Here is a 16256-nt window from a genome sequence, read left to right as displayed (position 1 = left end):
GCCGCTGGCGTTCCCGCGCAGGCGCGCTGTCTGCGCTCGGCCCCTGCGCAGGCGCAGTCTGAAACTCAGCCCCGGGCGCAGGCGTACTCGTCTCCCTTCCGTCCTGCTTCCTCAGCCCTGGAGCTCCGCGGGACTTGGGTGGGTCTCGACCGCGGCGGCACCTGCGGAGGCGGTAGTGACAGCGACTGCGTGAGACTCGGGGGGAAATGGCGATGGCGATGTCGGACAGTGGGGCGAGCCGTCTGCGGCGGCAGCTGGAATCGGGGGGTTTTGAGGCCCGGCTGTACGTGAAGCAGCTCTCGCAGCAGTCGGACGGGGACCGGGACCTGCAGGAGCACCGGCAGCGCATCCAGGCGCTGGCGGAGGAGACGGCGCAAAACCTGAAGCGCAACGTCTACCAGAACTACCGGCAGTTCATAGAGACTGCCCGCGAGATCTCCTACCTGGAGAGCGAGATGTATCAGCTCAGCCATCTGCTGACGGAGCAGAAGAGCAGCCTGGAGAGCATTCCGCTTACCCTGCTCCCGGCTGCCGCCGCCGCCGCCGGGGCCGCCGCGGCCTCTGGAGGAGAGGAAGGAGGAGGTGGCGCGGGGGGCCGAGACCACCTGCGGGGCCAGGCTGGCTTTTTTCCTACACCCGGGGGCGCCTCCCGCGACGGTGCGGGTCCGGGCGAGGAAGGGAAGCAGCGCACTCTTACCACCCTGCTTGAGAAGGTGGAAGGTTGCAGGCACCTGCTGGAGACGCCAGGGCAGTACCTGGTGTACAACGGGGATTTGGTGGAATACGAGGCGGACCACATGGCCCAACTGCAGCGGGTGCACGGCTTTCTCATGAACGACTGTTTGCTGGTGGCCACCTGGCTGCCTCAGAGGCGTGGGATGTATCGCTACAACGCCCTCTATCCCCTGGATGGTTTGGCCGTGGTCAATGTCAAGGACAACCCGCCCATGAAAGACATGTTCAAGCTGCTAATGTTTCCCGAGAGCCGTATTTTTCAGGCGGAAAATGCTAAAATCAAACGAGAGTGGCTGGAAGTGCTGGAGGAAACCAAGAGGGCCCTCAGTGAAAAAAGACGCAGGGAACAGGAGGAGGCAGCGGCCCCACGAGGACCACCGCAGGTGCCTTCCAAGGCCAGTAACCCATTTGAGGACGAAGACGACGACGAACCAGCTGTTCCTGAGGTAGAAGAAGAGAAGGTGGACCTCTCAATGGAGTGGATCCAGGAGTTGCCTGAAGACCTGGATGTCTGTATCGCCCAGAGGGACTTTGAAGGGGCCGTTGACCTGCTGGACAAATTGAACCATTACCTGGAAGATAAGCCCAGCCCACCGCCTGTTAAAGAACTAAGGGCCAAAGTGGATGAGCGCGTCCGACAGCTCACGGAGGTGCTAGTTTTTGAACTCTCCCCAGATCGTTCCCTGAGAGGTGGTCCCAAGGCTACCCGAAGGGCAGTTTCTCAACTAATCCGGCTTGGCCAGTGCACAAAGGCTTGTGAGCTGTTTTTGAGAAACAGGGCAGCAGCTGTGCATACCGCAATCCGCCAGCTTCGCATCGAGGGTGCCACTTTACTCTACATCCATAAGCTATGCCACGTCTTCTTTACGAGCCTTCTTGAGACTGCAAGGGAATTCGAGACGGATTTTGCAGGCACTGACAGTGGCTGCTACTCTGCCTTTGTGGTCTGGGCGAGATCAGCCATGGGCATGTTCGTGGATGCTTTTAGCAAGCAGGTGTTTGACAGTAAGGAGAGCCTCTCTACAGCGGCTGAGTGTGTCAAAGTGGCCAAGGAGCACTGTCAGCAACTGGGTGACATCGGACTGGACCTCACCTTCATCATCCATGCCCTTCTGGTGAAAGACATCCAAGGGGCCTTGCACAGTTACAAAGAAATTATCATAGAAGCCACTAAACATCGCAACTCTGAGGAGATGTGGAGGAGGATGAACTTGATGACTCCAGAGGCCCTGGGTAAGCTCAAAGAGGAGATGAAGAGTTGTGGGGTGAGGAACTTTGAGCAGTACACCGGGGACGACTGCTGGGTGAACCTGAGCTACACGGTGGTTGCTTTTACCAAACAGACCATGGGCTTCTTGGAAGAGGCACTGAAGCTGTATTTCCCCGAGCTGCACATGGTACTTTTGGAGAGCCTGGTGGAGATCATTTTGGTCGCTGTGCAGCATGTGGATTATAGCCTTCGGTGTGAGCAGGATCCAGAGAAAAAGGCCTTTATCAGACAGAATGCATCCTTTCTATATGAGACCGTCCTCCCCGTGGTGGAGAAAAGGTTTGAGGAAGGTGTGGGGAAACCTGCCAAGCAACTCCAGGACCTGAGGAACGCATCTAGACTTATTCGTGTGAACCCCGAAAGTACAACATCAGTGGTCTGATGCTCGCGTCGTGGGTATATGTATACGTATATGTTGCTCATATATTATTTATATTTATATATTAAGTTGCATTAGCATATTCTTTATAGTCTCAAACACAGCTTAAAAATAAAAGATGCCCTCTCAAACAGAAATGCAGAATCAAAAGGAAAAAGAAAAGAAAGTTCCAATTAAGCCCCAATGACAAAACATTGGAATTGTTAAAATACATGCTTTCCTTTTAAGTTATGCTAAGAATATGTTGTCATACTGCAGCATTTCAGTGTATCCTTTGAGTCAAAACACACTTCCTTACAGTATATTTTATGCAGCACAGAGAAATCATATCTAAAATACGTAGGGTTTAAGTATGTTGTGAAGTTTCCCCGTTGACTAAAATGTTAGGTTTCTTAAAGGGTACAGTTCCATACAAAACACCCTGGTTCATATACTTCCCCACCTTAAAATGTGATTGAACAACTTTGGGAAAAGAAAGGAATTGAGAAGATTGGTTTTAGGGTACATTTTGGTCAAAAGAATTCCTTCTTAAAAGTGGCTAGTTTGTGGACTCCAGTACTTGGAACCTTCTAGAATACAAGGGGGAGCTTTCATAAAAACAGTTCAGCAAACATTTCCAACGTCATTTGAATGGCTGATTATTTTGAGCTGCTAATTAGCAGCTTTATGATACTTGATTTGGGAGCATTTACTTGAATCTTAAGGACTATGGTAAAAAACATTTTCAACATGTTCCTGAACTGTGTGAATTTCCAGCTGGAGCTTTTGTCTTTATCATATTAAAAAAATAAAAATGATTAAAGAATTAGGACAGACTGAGGAACCTGGCAACCGCCAGTGATTTTTAGCTGCCTCCCCCGGTTTTTTCCGTGTAAATTATATAGTGGCTCAGACTTCATGCAAATGGGAGAAAAGTATACATGGAAATATTTATGTAGATTTCAGGTCTGGGTGGATGGGAAAAGAGAAAAAATCATATGCACACCCTATAGTGTTCTCAAGTATGACTGCTTTGAGCAGAGATCTGCTTTTGGTTTTTTTTGTAACAAAGTAGAGAACAAAAAAGACCCTGTGCCCAAAGCAAAGGGAGGAAACGAACTTTTGGTGACTCCTACTGCATGTTTCATGTTTTATATTTTCCTTTATTCTTAAAAGTGAATATAATGCTTCAGATTGTTTAGTGAAACAAAAATAGCTCAAGATATTTGAGCCTCCCAAGGTTTCTGAACTACTGTTTCTACTGTACCTTGAGCATATCTCTCATCCGTGGAGAGAAATTGTGCTCAGGTTCATTTTTCCACTAGCTTTCAGTTGTGATTCTTGTCCAAAAGTGCCATTTCTGATGCCACGGACTTCAAAAGGTCATATCTTTTTCCTGAATTAAAATAGTGATATTCAGACTGGAAATTAGGTAAAACTTAAAATTGCTTCCAAGAGTGGCTTAGGGTTGCGAAGCTCCTTGACGTCATTACTCATTGGCAGAGGAGCCCTTTTATTTATTTTTAGCGATGCCTTTTAAGGGTGGAAAATTATCAGAGTTACAGATTTTCTTTGATTAATTTTTCACATACAGTTAGGATTTTCTAGATAACAAAAAAAAAAACAACTATAAATTGTCTTTTTTAGGATCACTGGAAACATGAATTTGATAAAAACTTTTACGATTACTTTGTGCAACTTATGGTTTCTAAAATTATATTGTGTGAAATACATAGCGTGTAAATATTTGATGTTGGGTCCAGGAAATGATACTTTGGAAGTCAAAACTTAAGGCATGAAGTTGTAAAAACTTAAATGTATATACTCAGATAATTCAAATGGTTGCGTCTTCATAGAACCGTTTGCTTTTTAAAACTGGAAGTACAGAATTTTCTTCTGGTAAAATCTGTGTGTTCCTTGATCAGAGTTATAGTTGTTGGTGATTCAATTACCGTGGGAAGTTGATCAAAGACCACCACCAGTGTTACAGTGTACCTTTGTGCCAAGGCAGAGCCATTACATTGCATTCCCCAAAGTGGAGTCAGAGCTCTTCTCTAATTCTTGTTTCCTTAGATTCCCAAATGCTAACAATGGAATGAAATTGTCCAAAAATATATAGTACGTGCTGTAATATACCACCGAAGAGTTGATTGCCTTTGCTTGTTTGCCTCAAACAGAACACTGTCGCTCGAGCTTGGAATCACAGACTTGATTGAATTCATTACTGTTGCAAAAAAGACACCCTGTGGTATTAAGTCTCTCTTTGATTAAAGCCTCATTGAATTTAAAGTGCTGAACACTCACTTTTCTTTAAAATACTACCTATAGTTAAGTTATCGGCACTTGTATTTTGCAACTTGCTTACCTGGGATTGGGAATTTGGGGCTTGACATGTAGGATAAAATCAGTACATGTACATCTTGCTTATTGATATGCTGTGATACGAGGGAATCTGAAATGTTTTATCAAAATAAAGCTTAAAATTTTTCTTACGCTGGATAAAATTGGTATTACAATGTTATATCTCTCTTCTTTAATTAGGATTCAGTATTCTTACATTCTTGTTACTGAAATACTGTTTCATGAGCCCAGGTTTTGTTTTTTTTGGTTTATTTTTGTATATGGGGATGATAGGAAGCTGTTAGCTAATTGAAATAAGTGTTCTGCTTACTATCCGAATTGTGATCAAATCAGATCTGTTTTGGGGGGGCTCTCTTGAGTGGGAAATTTCAGACACACAAAGTGTGAATTGGCTCTAAAAAGTGGGTTTGAGGCCATCTGCACATCCTAAATGAAGGAAATATAATGTCGGCCATGTGACCCAGGACCTAGGAACATAAATGACAAGGGTCTGTTTTTTTAATACATATAGATCCTGAGGGAGCTTTCACATATGATTGATTTAAGAAGTAAAAGTATTTGTTGAATGCCGTGCCTCACATGGACCATAATGTGGGGTGGGGAGGACAAAATAAATTTGAGCATGCTTTCTCTGAAATGCTTGAGACTTGGAAAAAATAGAGAATAAAAAATTGGAAAAAAATAGGTTGGAAAGTAAATGAAATACACAACAGTGTGATGCAAATTACATCAATTAAATAATTGAGTGCAGACAGCGTTGCAAAAAAACCCCAAAGCCCTGTGTGTTGTCATTTTCGTGCTCAGTAATTTCGTGGGAATACTGAAAAGGAAGAGGGCAGCATTGTTTTGAGAAGTTTGGAGAGTCCTCATGGATTTGTTGGCCTTGGAGCTGGCCCTTGAAGGATGGACAAGATTTAAATGCACAAAGGAAAAGGAAGAGCAAAGGTGAGCAGGGACACAGAAACGGGAGTACCTGAGGCACAGGCTAGGATGGGCTGCAGGGACACACGGAAGATGTTTCAAATATTGGAGGCAAGAAAGGTGGGGTCATTAATTCGTGCTTATTAAGAAAGCTTGAGCCCACGCAGAAAGGCGTGAGGTAAAAAGGGTCATTGCACCCAAGCCCGGTGACCCACTCACCAGAGGTGGCCTCTCAGAAGAGTTTCTCGTACATTTTTTTCCCTCAGAAATTGGACTGGGGACACCTGGATGGCTCAGTCCGTTGAGCGTCTGACTTTGGCTCAGATCATGATCTCACGGTTCATTGAGTTCAAGTCCCACATAGGGCTCCTAGAAATAAATACTTTAAAAAAAGAAAGAAAGAAAGAAAAAAGAAATTAGACTGTAGTATACATTACTGTTCCGTATCTTGCTTTTACTCACCAATTCAGTATTTTTAAGACTTTTACGTGAATACCTGTAGCTACACCTACTGGGTTTTGGTTTGTTTTTTTTTTTCCTGTGATTTAAACAGTATTCAGTCACACTGAATGGATTTATCATGATTTTGCATTTTCCAATTACAATACTTTGTTGGCTTCAGGTTTTTATGATTACAAAAACTCCTGAAAAAAGTTCCCTGTACATCTATCTTTGCTTACATGCGTGAATATGTCTATAGGATGCATTTCTAGAAATTGCTCTACCAAACTCTACCTTAAATTTAGGCAAACATTGCTAAATTGCTCATTAGGCAAGTTGAACCATTTTACCTCGTCCCAACTATGTACAGTACCTGTCCACATTTATTCATCCAGTTTTAAATAATCAGATTATTCTTATTAGTAATACAATTTATTTATTTTTACTAATCCTATCGGTGAAAAACTAGTACCTAGTTTCGTTTGTAATTTTTATGAGTGAGGTGAGCAATTTCATATTTTTTTAAGCTACCCGTTTATGTTCTTTGCCATTCTTAGATTATCTTTGTGTTACCATTTTGCCGGATTCTATTGAATACTTGGGAAATTCATGAGTACGAAATGCTGTCAGTTTTTCCTACTGTCATTTATTTATCTACTTATGTAGTATAGTAAATTAAAAAATTTTTTTAATGTTTTTTTTATTTTTAAGAAGGAGCACAGGTGGAGAGGGGCAGAGCGAGAGAAACCGAAGCAGGCTCTGTGCTGTCAGCGCAAAGCCGGATGTGGGGCTCGAACCCTCCAACCATGAGATCACGACCCGAGCCAAAGCCAGATGCTCAACCAACTGAGCCGCCCAGGCACCTCTGTAGTATAGTAAATTTTAATTGAACCCAGGTATACCTGGGGTTTTTTTCTTCTCTGTTTTCCATCAGGCTTAGAAAGACCTTACTAGTCAGATTCTTACCCTACCCAGATTCTAAAAATGTCATGTTTTTGCTCACTTTAATATTTGATTTTTTCCCACTTATAGTTCATTTTAAAGAATGATGTAAGAATCCCATTTTCCCACAATAAGCATGTTGTTTTCACAGTTTTTAATTGTCCTTTTTCCTCACTGACTAGAAGTGCCATTTTAATAATACATTACATTTGGGGGTGCCTGGGTGGCTCAGTCTGTTGGGCATCTGATTTCGGCTCAGGTCATGATCTTGTGGCTCGTGGGTTCAAGCCCACATTGGGCTCCGTGCAGACAGCAATGAGCCTGCTTTGGATCCTCTGTCCTCCTCTCTCTCTGTTCTCCCCTGATCGCTCTGTCTCCCTCTCAAAAATAAATAAACATTAAAAAGGAAAAAAAAATATATTACATTTGTGCTAGGTGTGTATCTGAGTACATTTTTAGGCTCTGTATTCTGTCTCACTGATATTTCTATTTCTGTGCCATTATCAAGCTGTTTTAGTTACCTGTAGGTTTGTACTATAATTTAGTAACGTGGCACTGGCCTCATTCTTCCCCTGTTTCACATACTTATTAGTCAAGTTGCATTTTGAATAATTTTATGATGTTCTCTACCACCCCCCAAAAGAGTTGGCATTCTGATTGGAATCATATTGAGTCTGTAGGCTGATTTGTGGAGAATCGATATCTTTGTAATTTTGAACTGTATAATTCCTATTCAGGTATACAAGCAGTTATTCCATGTTTCAGTAGCATTTGCAAATTCTCTTCAGGTAGATCTTGGTGAGCACGTTTCTTGGTGAGCTTATTTCTTGGTACTTCCTCTGTTAATGCTTTGGGAACAGAACATTTACCCCCATTATGTTTTATGACTGTTTGTAGGTAGGAAACGTACTGTTTTTTAATTACAGATATTGCAACCAGTGCCTTAATTAAGTTATGAGTTTTAATAGTTTCCCAGTTGTTTCTTTGGAGTTTTCAAGTATATAATCACATCACCTGCAAATAAAGATCATTTTGCCTCATTTCAATTTTTACACATCTTACGTAGTTTTCTTAGTATCTGTATTAAGTTGAACATCCAGAACTAGGTTACATCACTCTTTTTGCTTGATATTCCTACCTAAGAATTAGGAATTATACTGGATGTGTATCTGGTAGGAGCGTTTTTCCTATTTGTCCATTGAAGCCTGACATTGGCTTTTGGTCATTATGTTAAGGAAGTGATTCCCTATTCTTGTTAACTAACAGTTGTTTTTATTTTTTTTAGGTCCGGGATGCATTCTGAAATACCAAATGAATCTTAGCGTCCGCTGAGCTCATTGTGATTTTTCTTCTACGTCATATTAATTGGATAAGTTTTTAAAATCGATTTCCTAACACTGAACCACACTTACACCCTGTGAATTAATTCTATTTGGTTGCAATATATAATTGTTTTAATATACTGCCTGATTCTAATGAAGACTTCATTCACATTTTTGTATCAGTATCCATTAGCAATATCGGTCTATGATGGTGTGTGTGTGCTTTGTCATGCTTATGTCATTCATGAGGTGCGCGGGGCCTGACAATAATGATAATGAAATGATAAGACACATTCTCATTTCTTTCAGTCCCCAAACAGAATGAAAAATCAGACAGTGTGACACAGCTGGCTTGTAGCCCCTCAAATCAGAATTAGTCACTCTAAGCTTATAGGACAGTTAGAGCTCTTACAAAAAGAGATAAGGAGGCGTTCCATTGACCCTCCTCTCCATTCCATTTTACTCTTTAACAGAGTTGTACGGGACATGCAAGATACATGTATGTTAAATATATTCCCATTATGTTGAGAAACACATGTATGTTTTAATCTCACACCACACATACAGAATATTTGCATTTCATTTTTTCTCATCGGCTTCCCTAGAGCAGTGTTGGGCATAACATAGACACTTGATAAATGCTGATTAATGAATATTATTGACTGGATGATTCGAATAACTAATGACAGTTCTCGGTTATGAAGGTCCTAGTTTGCACCGGGCCCTTTCCAGGCGTTATCTCATTTGACCCTCACAGTAACTCTGGAAGATAGCAATTGTTCTAGTCCTTGTCCAGCTAAGGAAAGAGACAGAGAGGTTGCTGTTTGGCCAAAGCATCTCCCCACTGAGCATGAGAGGCAGTGCTCAAGGCCAGGTCTGTTCAACACCAAAGCAACATTCTCTACACTCCACCTTTAACCCTACCACTACTAATACACAGAATTCTTTCAAATTGGTGTTTCTTTGTACATTTTCTGAAGATGAAATTTTCTTGACATGTGGCTCCATCAATAAGAATCAGAATATTTAGGGCACCTGGGTGGCTCAGTTTGTAGTTAAGCGTCTGATCCTTGATTTCGGCTCAAGTCATGATCTCACAGTTTGTTAGATCAAGTCCCACATCGGGCTCTGCACTGACAGCACAGAGCCTGCCTGGGATTCTCCCCCGCTCACACGTGCTCTCTCTCTGTCTCTCTATATATATCAAAATAAATAAACAAACATTTTAAAAAAGAGAATCAAAATATTTGACATGGAAAAAATTCAAGTATGATAAACAACATGCAAACCTTCCTTTGGAGAACCATTTATCCATGATTACAGCACCTTTAACAGGTTATTTTAGCTAATCTTCACATCAGTCTCTGAAGGCATTAAGGTTTTGTGAAGTTAAGTAATTTGCAAGTAATTCAGCCTGTAAAGAGTTCCCATAAGTAGCCTAGATGGGATTTGAACTCAGACAGACTTTCTTCTAGGGTTGGCTTCTGAGCCAGTAGGCTAGATTATTGGATTTTGTCTGATGGTTGACATCTCACTAGTATAGATCACTCTTTATTTCAAAGGTTTATCCATTTACAGTTGTAAGTATTCTGTTAAAGTTAATGGTGTTTTGACAGAGGATATCATAATTTATAATTTCCTTAAAGTGGCAGATTTGAGTTAATGAGATAGATAGAACCAGATTATTTGCATTAGCACCAATTTGGGTTTTTTTAAAGATATTTTATTTCTTTGTTTATTAAGTAATCTCTATGCCCAATGTGGGACTCAAACTCATGACCCCAAGATCGAGTCACATGCTGCACCAACTGAGCCAGCCAGGCGCCCCATTAACACTGACGTGTACATTAGTGAATTCTTTGCAATTGGCAAAATTAAACAGTCTCAAACTTGAAGAAATTTCACTGGGCATGAAGATACATATCACTTAGCTGTTTAGATGAACCTTCTAAACAGGTGAGTAGGTGTCATTTAAGTAGGAAAGTTGCAGGACAAGAGCTTATGTCTTAAATGTCACATTTGATTACTTTTACCTAATATGTTGACTTACCCTCTCTAGCTAAACATGTCCCTCAAAGTTACAGGATCCACGCCAATGTTGAAGTGTCTCTAAAATATTTGTGTGTGTAGCCTCAGCCATTGCTAAGGGGAATTACAGTAAACTGGGTCACTGGCACTTTGGCGATATTTACAGATTGGAAATAATTACAGAGCTATGGGGCACCTGGGTGGCTCAGTCGGATGAGCATCCAACTTCAGCTCAGGTCATGATCTCATGGTTCATGAGTTCGAGCCCCACGTCAGGCTCTCTGCTGTCAGCACAGAGCCTGCTTCAGATCCTCTGTCCCCCTCTCTCTGACCCATCCCCCGCCTCAAAAATAAATAAAACATTTTAAAAAATACAGAACTATACAAACCATTTGACCCTACGATCCATTTCTGGAGATTTACTCTACAAAAATATTAGCATACTTCCTAAATTAAATTTACTCCATAAACTTATGTGATTTACGAATCAGATTTTTTTAAGTTTATTTATTTTGAGAGGGAGCCAGCAGGGGAGGGGCAGAGAGAGAGGGAGAGAGAGAGAATCTCAAGCAGACTCCACACAGTTGGCACAGAGCCCAAGTCAGGGCTCAATGCCACGAACTGTGAGATCATGACCTGAGCCAAAACCACGAGTCAGAGGCTAAACCGACTGAGCCACCCAGGCCCCTGTAAATAAGTTTGTAAGAACACTTCTAGTTTCCAGTTTTGCATGTAAGCCCAGAAGTCTCCCTCTGTCCTGATAAGTAAAAGCTGAAGAGACTGAAAAAGCAGCCAGTCTTCTTGGATCCACAAGTGGGGGTGGGGGTGGGGCACGGCTGGGGTCCGCCCCCAGACTGAAGAGACCAGTTGGCAGATATAGGATGTCTTATCTCACTAGAGCAGAAAGAAGTTTAGGGTAGAAACCAGTGCTGGGGCAGAGAAATCTGAACTCTCACTGGAGGCTCAGTGCCCAAAACTCTGAGAGTTAACTCCAGGGGGACCCCCACTGATGAGGGAAACAAAGGCAAGAAAAATGTCATTTAAATTAAATGCCCTTACAGCCTGCAGCCCATTGACAGATGTCAGTGTAATACTCCCCAAGACGTTCATGGCTGCCTTAATGCTTAATGTTGACACTTCCTTAAAAACTAAAAGCAACCTTACCTTGACAATAGCTAAATCTTCAGGGTCCTGGGAGACCCTGCTTTCAGCATCCAAAAACTCCTTGGAGACCTCCGTTATCTATACGTCCCTTCCCTCCCTCCACAAACTTAAAAGTATATAATCAGTCATTCCTCATAACCCCAGTGCAACTCTTTCTGCCTACAGTCCTGTCCCTGTGCTTTAATAAAATCATCTTTTTGCACTAAAGTAGTCTCAAGAATTCTTTCTTAGCTCGCGAACCCCACTTCAAATTTCATCACCCACCATATTGTGAAATACACCTCCTTCTAGGTTCTCCTAGTATCAGAGGAAAATCCCCAGAGGCTTCCAGCAGGGGGCGGGGCAAGGTACTTCCTGAAAGAGGATTGAGCGCTCTTTTTCTTAACAAGGCCCGCCCTCAGGGGAGACTAGTTAACCAGAGCCTAACCTACTGGGGTATCATCAGAGCCTAGCTGACTGGGGAAGGGAATACCCAACCCCAGCCCACTCTAGCCAGCCTGTCCCACCCGAGGGGGGCGAAAACAGCTGAGAAACACTTCTGAAATTCACTAAAGACAGACCTCCTCATTGGATAGTACAGCCCTGCTCCCCCCGACTCACCATATCACTAAAGGCCTATTTACAGCAGTTCCTTTCTTCCCTGGGAACCCCATGTGCAGCCACCAAGAAAAAAATGACAAGGCGTCTCAAAAGGCAAAAACAGAATTTGAAGAGACAGAGCAAGCATCAGAACCAGACATGACAGGGTCCGTTGAATTGAAAACAGACTGGGAATTGAAAACAACCATGATTAAAATGCTAAGGCCTCTAACGGATAAAGAAAACAGCCTGCAAGAACAGATGGGCAGCAGTAATGCAGAGATGGAAATCTTAAGAAAGAACAACAACAACAAAAATGCTAGAGATAAAAGCAACTCACAAAAGCCCACATCGTAGTGGAAATGAAGAGCGCCTTTGATGGGCCTCTTAGTAGACTGGACCTGGTTGAGGAAAGCTGCAGGATGTATCAACAGAATCCTTGAAAACCGAAAAGCAAGGAAAACAAAGACTGAAAACCAACCAAACAAACACAGAACAGAATATCCAAGGACTGAGGAACAACTGTAAAAAGTGTAACAGGGGCCCCTGGGTGGCTCAGTCGATTAAGCATCTGACTCTTGATTTTGGCTCATGGGTCCTGGGATCGAGCTGACAGCACAGAGCCGGCCTGGGATTGTCTCTCTCCCCTCCCCTACTCATGCTTTCTCTCTCTCTCAAAACAAATAAACATTAAAAACAAAGTGTAACATATCATAATGAGAATACCAGAAGGAAAAGAAGAAGGAAGAAACACAGAATATTTGAACGGGTTTCACTGAAGCAGTGTTTGTATCAGCAAAGGAATGGAAACTACCCAGAACCGTATCAAACTTCAGTGCGCATGCACAGTGTAATACCATGCAGCTTAAAAAGGAATGCCCTCTCCAGGTACCGAGGTGGAAACATGTCTTAAGTAAGTTGTTAAGAGGGGTGGCTGGCTGGCTTAGTGGGCAGACCCCCCTCATCTTGGGGTCATGAGTTCAAGCCCCATGTTGGGTATAGAGATTACTTAAAAAAGATTTCTTAAAACAGGGGTGCCTGGGTGGCTCAGTCAGTTGAGCATCCTACTCTTGGTTTCGGCTCAGGTCACGATCCCAGGGTCGTGGAATCGAGCCCCACGTCAGGCTTTGCACTGAGTATGGAATCTACTTGGGATTCTGTCTCTCTCTCTCTGCCTCTGCCCCTCTCCCCCACTTATGCTCTCTCTCTCTCTCTCTGTCTCAAATAAATAATAATAATAAATTCATTACTTAATTAAATAAAAATATGTTGTTAAGTATAAGACAACATACAGAATAATCCTACAGTGTGCTGCTTTAGGAGTAAAAAAGGAGAAAATACAGTTGTATATTTGCAGAGAAATTCTGAAGGGGTCTGGGCAGCTAGAACTGAGTAGATGGAGACAGGGATAGAGATGCACTGTAGATTGGTTTTGTTTCGTTTTGTTTTAGTACTTGAATGTATCACTTTTTCAAACCATTAAATAAGAAAAAGAAAATTAAGTACGTGATGTTAAAAATTAGATCCACTCTGTGTTCTGTGCTACATCTTTCCAGCACTTTTGTTTTATACACTATGTGTGAGGTCTAAGGATACTTATTATTTTTTTTAATGTTTATTTATATTTAGAGAGAGAGAGAGAGAGAGAGAGAGAGAGAGCGCGCACAAGCGGGGGAGGGGCAGAGGGAGAAGGAGACACGGAATCTGAAGCAGGCTCCAGGCTGTCAGCACAGATCCCGACGCGGGGCTTGAACCCACAAACTGTGAGATCATGACCTGAGCCGAAGTCAGATGCTCAACCGACTGAGCCCCCACTAAGGATACTTATTTTTAAAGACTTTTTATTTTGAATTTTTCAACACATAGACAGTAACAGAGCAGTGTCCTCGTTACCAAGCTTCAAAAATTGTCAACATTCGGCCAGTGTTGTTTCACCTGTACCCAACAGCTCCCCCCACCCCACCCCATCTCCACTGGTTGTTGTTAATTATTATTATTACTTACAGTTTTGCTGGAGATAAGCTTTGAACGCACTGGAATGCATAAATCTTGGCTCGAAAATTTGGAAAAATGGTTCTGCGGATGTAACAACTCCCCAGTAAAGATGTAAAACGTTTGTGTTTTCCCACGTGGCGATGGCGTTACCTTTCTTGCGTGGAGCACTGTGCTTGTTCTTGCCCTTACCTCAGGTTCTTTTTCTGGAAAAGAAAACCAAGTATGTTTTCAAGCATACTTGAGAGTAGTAACACTTAGACCCCATTGTTTGGAGCTCGAAGGTCTCAGTCAGGTACGCTGGGGAGGATGTTAGGGGAATCTGGGGTGGGTGATTCTAGTCTTTCTCTAAGAGATGAAACATCTAAGGTTGGACTGTCCCATATGTAGTCACTTAGCCACATGTGGCTGTTTAAATATAAATTATCAAAGGACGCCTGGGTGGCTCAGTTGGTTGAGCGTCCGACTCTTGATTTCGGCTCAGGTCACGATCTCACAGTTTTGTGAGTTTGAGCCCCATGTTGGGTTCTACGCTGACAACAAGGAGCCTGCTTGGGATCCTGTCTCTCTCCCTCTCTCTCTGCCCCTCAGCCTCTCATTCTCTCCCTGTCTCTCTCAGAATAAATGAACTTTAAAAATATATACAAATTATCTAGGGGTGTCTGGGTGGCTCAGTCAGTTAAGCCTCCGACTTCAGCTCAGGTCATGATCTCATGGTTCGTGAGTTCGAGCCCCCTGTAGGGCTCTGTGCTGACAGCTCAGAGCCTGGAGCCTCCTTCGGATTCTGTGTCTCCCTCTCTCTCTGCCTCTCCCCCACTCTCACTGTGTGTCTCTCTCAAAAATAAACATTAAAAAATATAAATATATATATATATATATATATATATACTATTAATAATAATAATAACAATAAACTCAGTTCCTTGGATATACTAACCACATTACTAGAGCTAAGGAGTCACAGATGGCTAGTGTATACCCTATCGGACTATGCAGTTATAAAACATCTCCATCATTACAGAATATTCTACTGGACAGCACTGATCTAGGGCATGGATGAGGGGTGAGAGGGACAGAGAGGGATGGGGGGGAGAGAGGGACAGAGAGAGGGAAAGAGAGGGAGGTAGAGGGGGGGACAGAGAGGGATAGAGAGGGAGGGGGGGAGAGAGGGACAGAGAGAGGGAGGGAGACAGAGAGAGAGAGAGAGGGACAGAGGGGAGGGAGAAAGGGAGGGAGGGGGGACAGAGACGGGGCCTAGCGGGGTGGGAGGTGGGTCGGGCACTGACAGGAAAGCCATGGGCAGCCGGAAGCCCTAGCCGCCTCACCTGAGAACCTAAGGCTCCCAGTCCAGGGCTGTTCCATCCCCAGCAGGGTCCTAGGGCTTCTGGAGTCACGCCATCCCCCATGGCCCGGTGGTGTCGCTGCCCCAGCTCTGGGCCTTTGCCTGGGTTCCGGCTGCTCTGGCCATTAGCCCCCTGGCCCGAGATTTTTGTTTTGTCTTGTTTTTCACGGAAACAAGAATTGGACTTTATAGTCTTGTTAGTCCATGATTCTTTCACAAAATTCATGTGAATGGAACCGGGAGACGATTTACTCCCTCGTGTCGCTGACCTTCCACGGGGCCCACTTCCCTTGTTGATGAAAAGGGGGTAATCCTCACATGACCCTCTGCACACTCGTCCCGAGCACACAAAGAGTTAATGTTTTGGGGCACCTGGTGGATCGGTTGGTGGAGAATCCGACTCTTGGTTTGGGTTCAGGTCGTTTCCCCAGGGTTGTGGGATAGAGTCCTGTGCGGGGCTTTGCAATGAGAGGGTGGAGCCTGCTTGGGATTCTCTCTCTGTCTCTGTCTCTGTCTCTCTCCTTCTGACCCTTCCCCTGCTTGCACGCACTCTCTCTCTCTCTCTCTCTCTCAAAAAAAAAAAAAAAAAAAAAAGAGCTAATGTTTGGAAGGCACTTCTAGAAGTGCCTGGCACACAGTAAGTGCCCGGTGTTACTCAAATAGAACAAGTCGCAAGTCTTCCCTCTGCAGGGGACACAGCCAGCCCGTCAAGGCCTGACATGAGCCCAAGGTCCCCCGGCTCCCCACCTGCTTCCCCCAAATTAAGCTCCTCAGTTCAGACGCTGTTGCACAAGACAAGGA

The 16256-nt window shown here is 43.5% G+C and overlaps 1 protein-coding gene and 1 long non-coding RNA gene across 4 annotated transcripts; one reads left to right on the top strand and one right to left on the bottom strand.

Annotated features, from left to right (window-relative positions):
• Nucleotides 1–62: 62 nt before the first annotated feature.
• EXOC8 (exocyst complex component 8) lies at nucleotides 63–8556 on the top strand. Of its 2 annotated transcripts, none has more exons than XM_058696136.1 (2): nucleotides 63–2397; nucleotides 8314–8556. In XM_058696136.1, exon 1 carries the CDS (start codon nucleotides 207–209, stop codon nucleotides 2385–2387), a length of 2181 nt encoding a protein of 726 aa, XP_058552119.1. In that variant the 5' UTR covers nucleotides 63–206; the 3' UTR covers nucleotides 2388–2397; nucleotides 8314–8556. The 2 variants fall into 2 exon arrangements, with proteins under 2 accessions (XP_058552119.1, XP_058552120.1); XM_058696137.1 differs by having other exon boundaries at nucleotides 63–2401.
• On the bottom strand, nucleotides 3857–15969 carry LOC131492525 (uncharacterized). 2 transcript variants are annotated; one of them, XR_009252092.1, is made up of 3 exons: nucleotides 15439–15969; nucleotides 14126–14319; nucleotides 3857–6027 (listed from the first exon to the last, which is right to left on the bottom strand). It is a non-coding gene; the product is annotated as an uncharacterized LOC131492525 (long non-coding RNA). The 2 variants fall into 2 exon arrangements; XR_009252091.1 differs by lacking the exon at nucleotides 15439–15969 and having other exon boundaries at nucleotides 14126–14917.
• Nucleotides 15970–16256: the final 287 nt, after the last annotated feature.

This window comes from Neofelis nebulosa, chromosome 13 (genome assembly GCF_028018385.1).
Source record: "Neofelis nebulosa isolate mNeoNeb1 chromosome 13, mNeoNeb1.pri, whole genome shotgun sequence".
Taxonomy (NCBI): domain Eukaryota; kingdom Metazoa; phylum Chordata; class Mammalia; order Carnivora; family Felidae; genus Neofelis; species Neofelis nebulosa.
The sequence above is the reverse complement of the archived record's forward strand: the minus strand, read 5'-3'. Positions and strand labels throughout refer to the sequence as shown.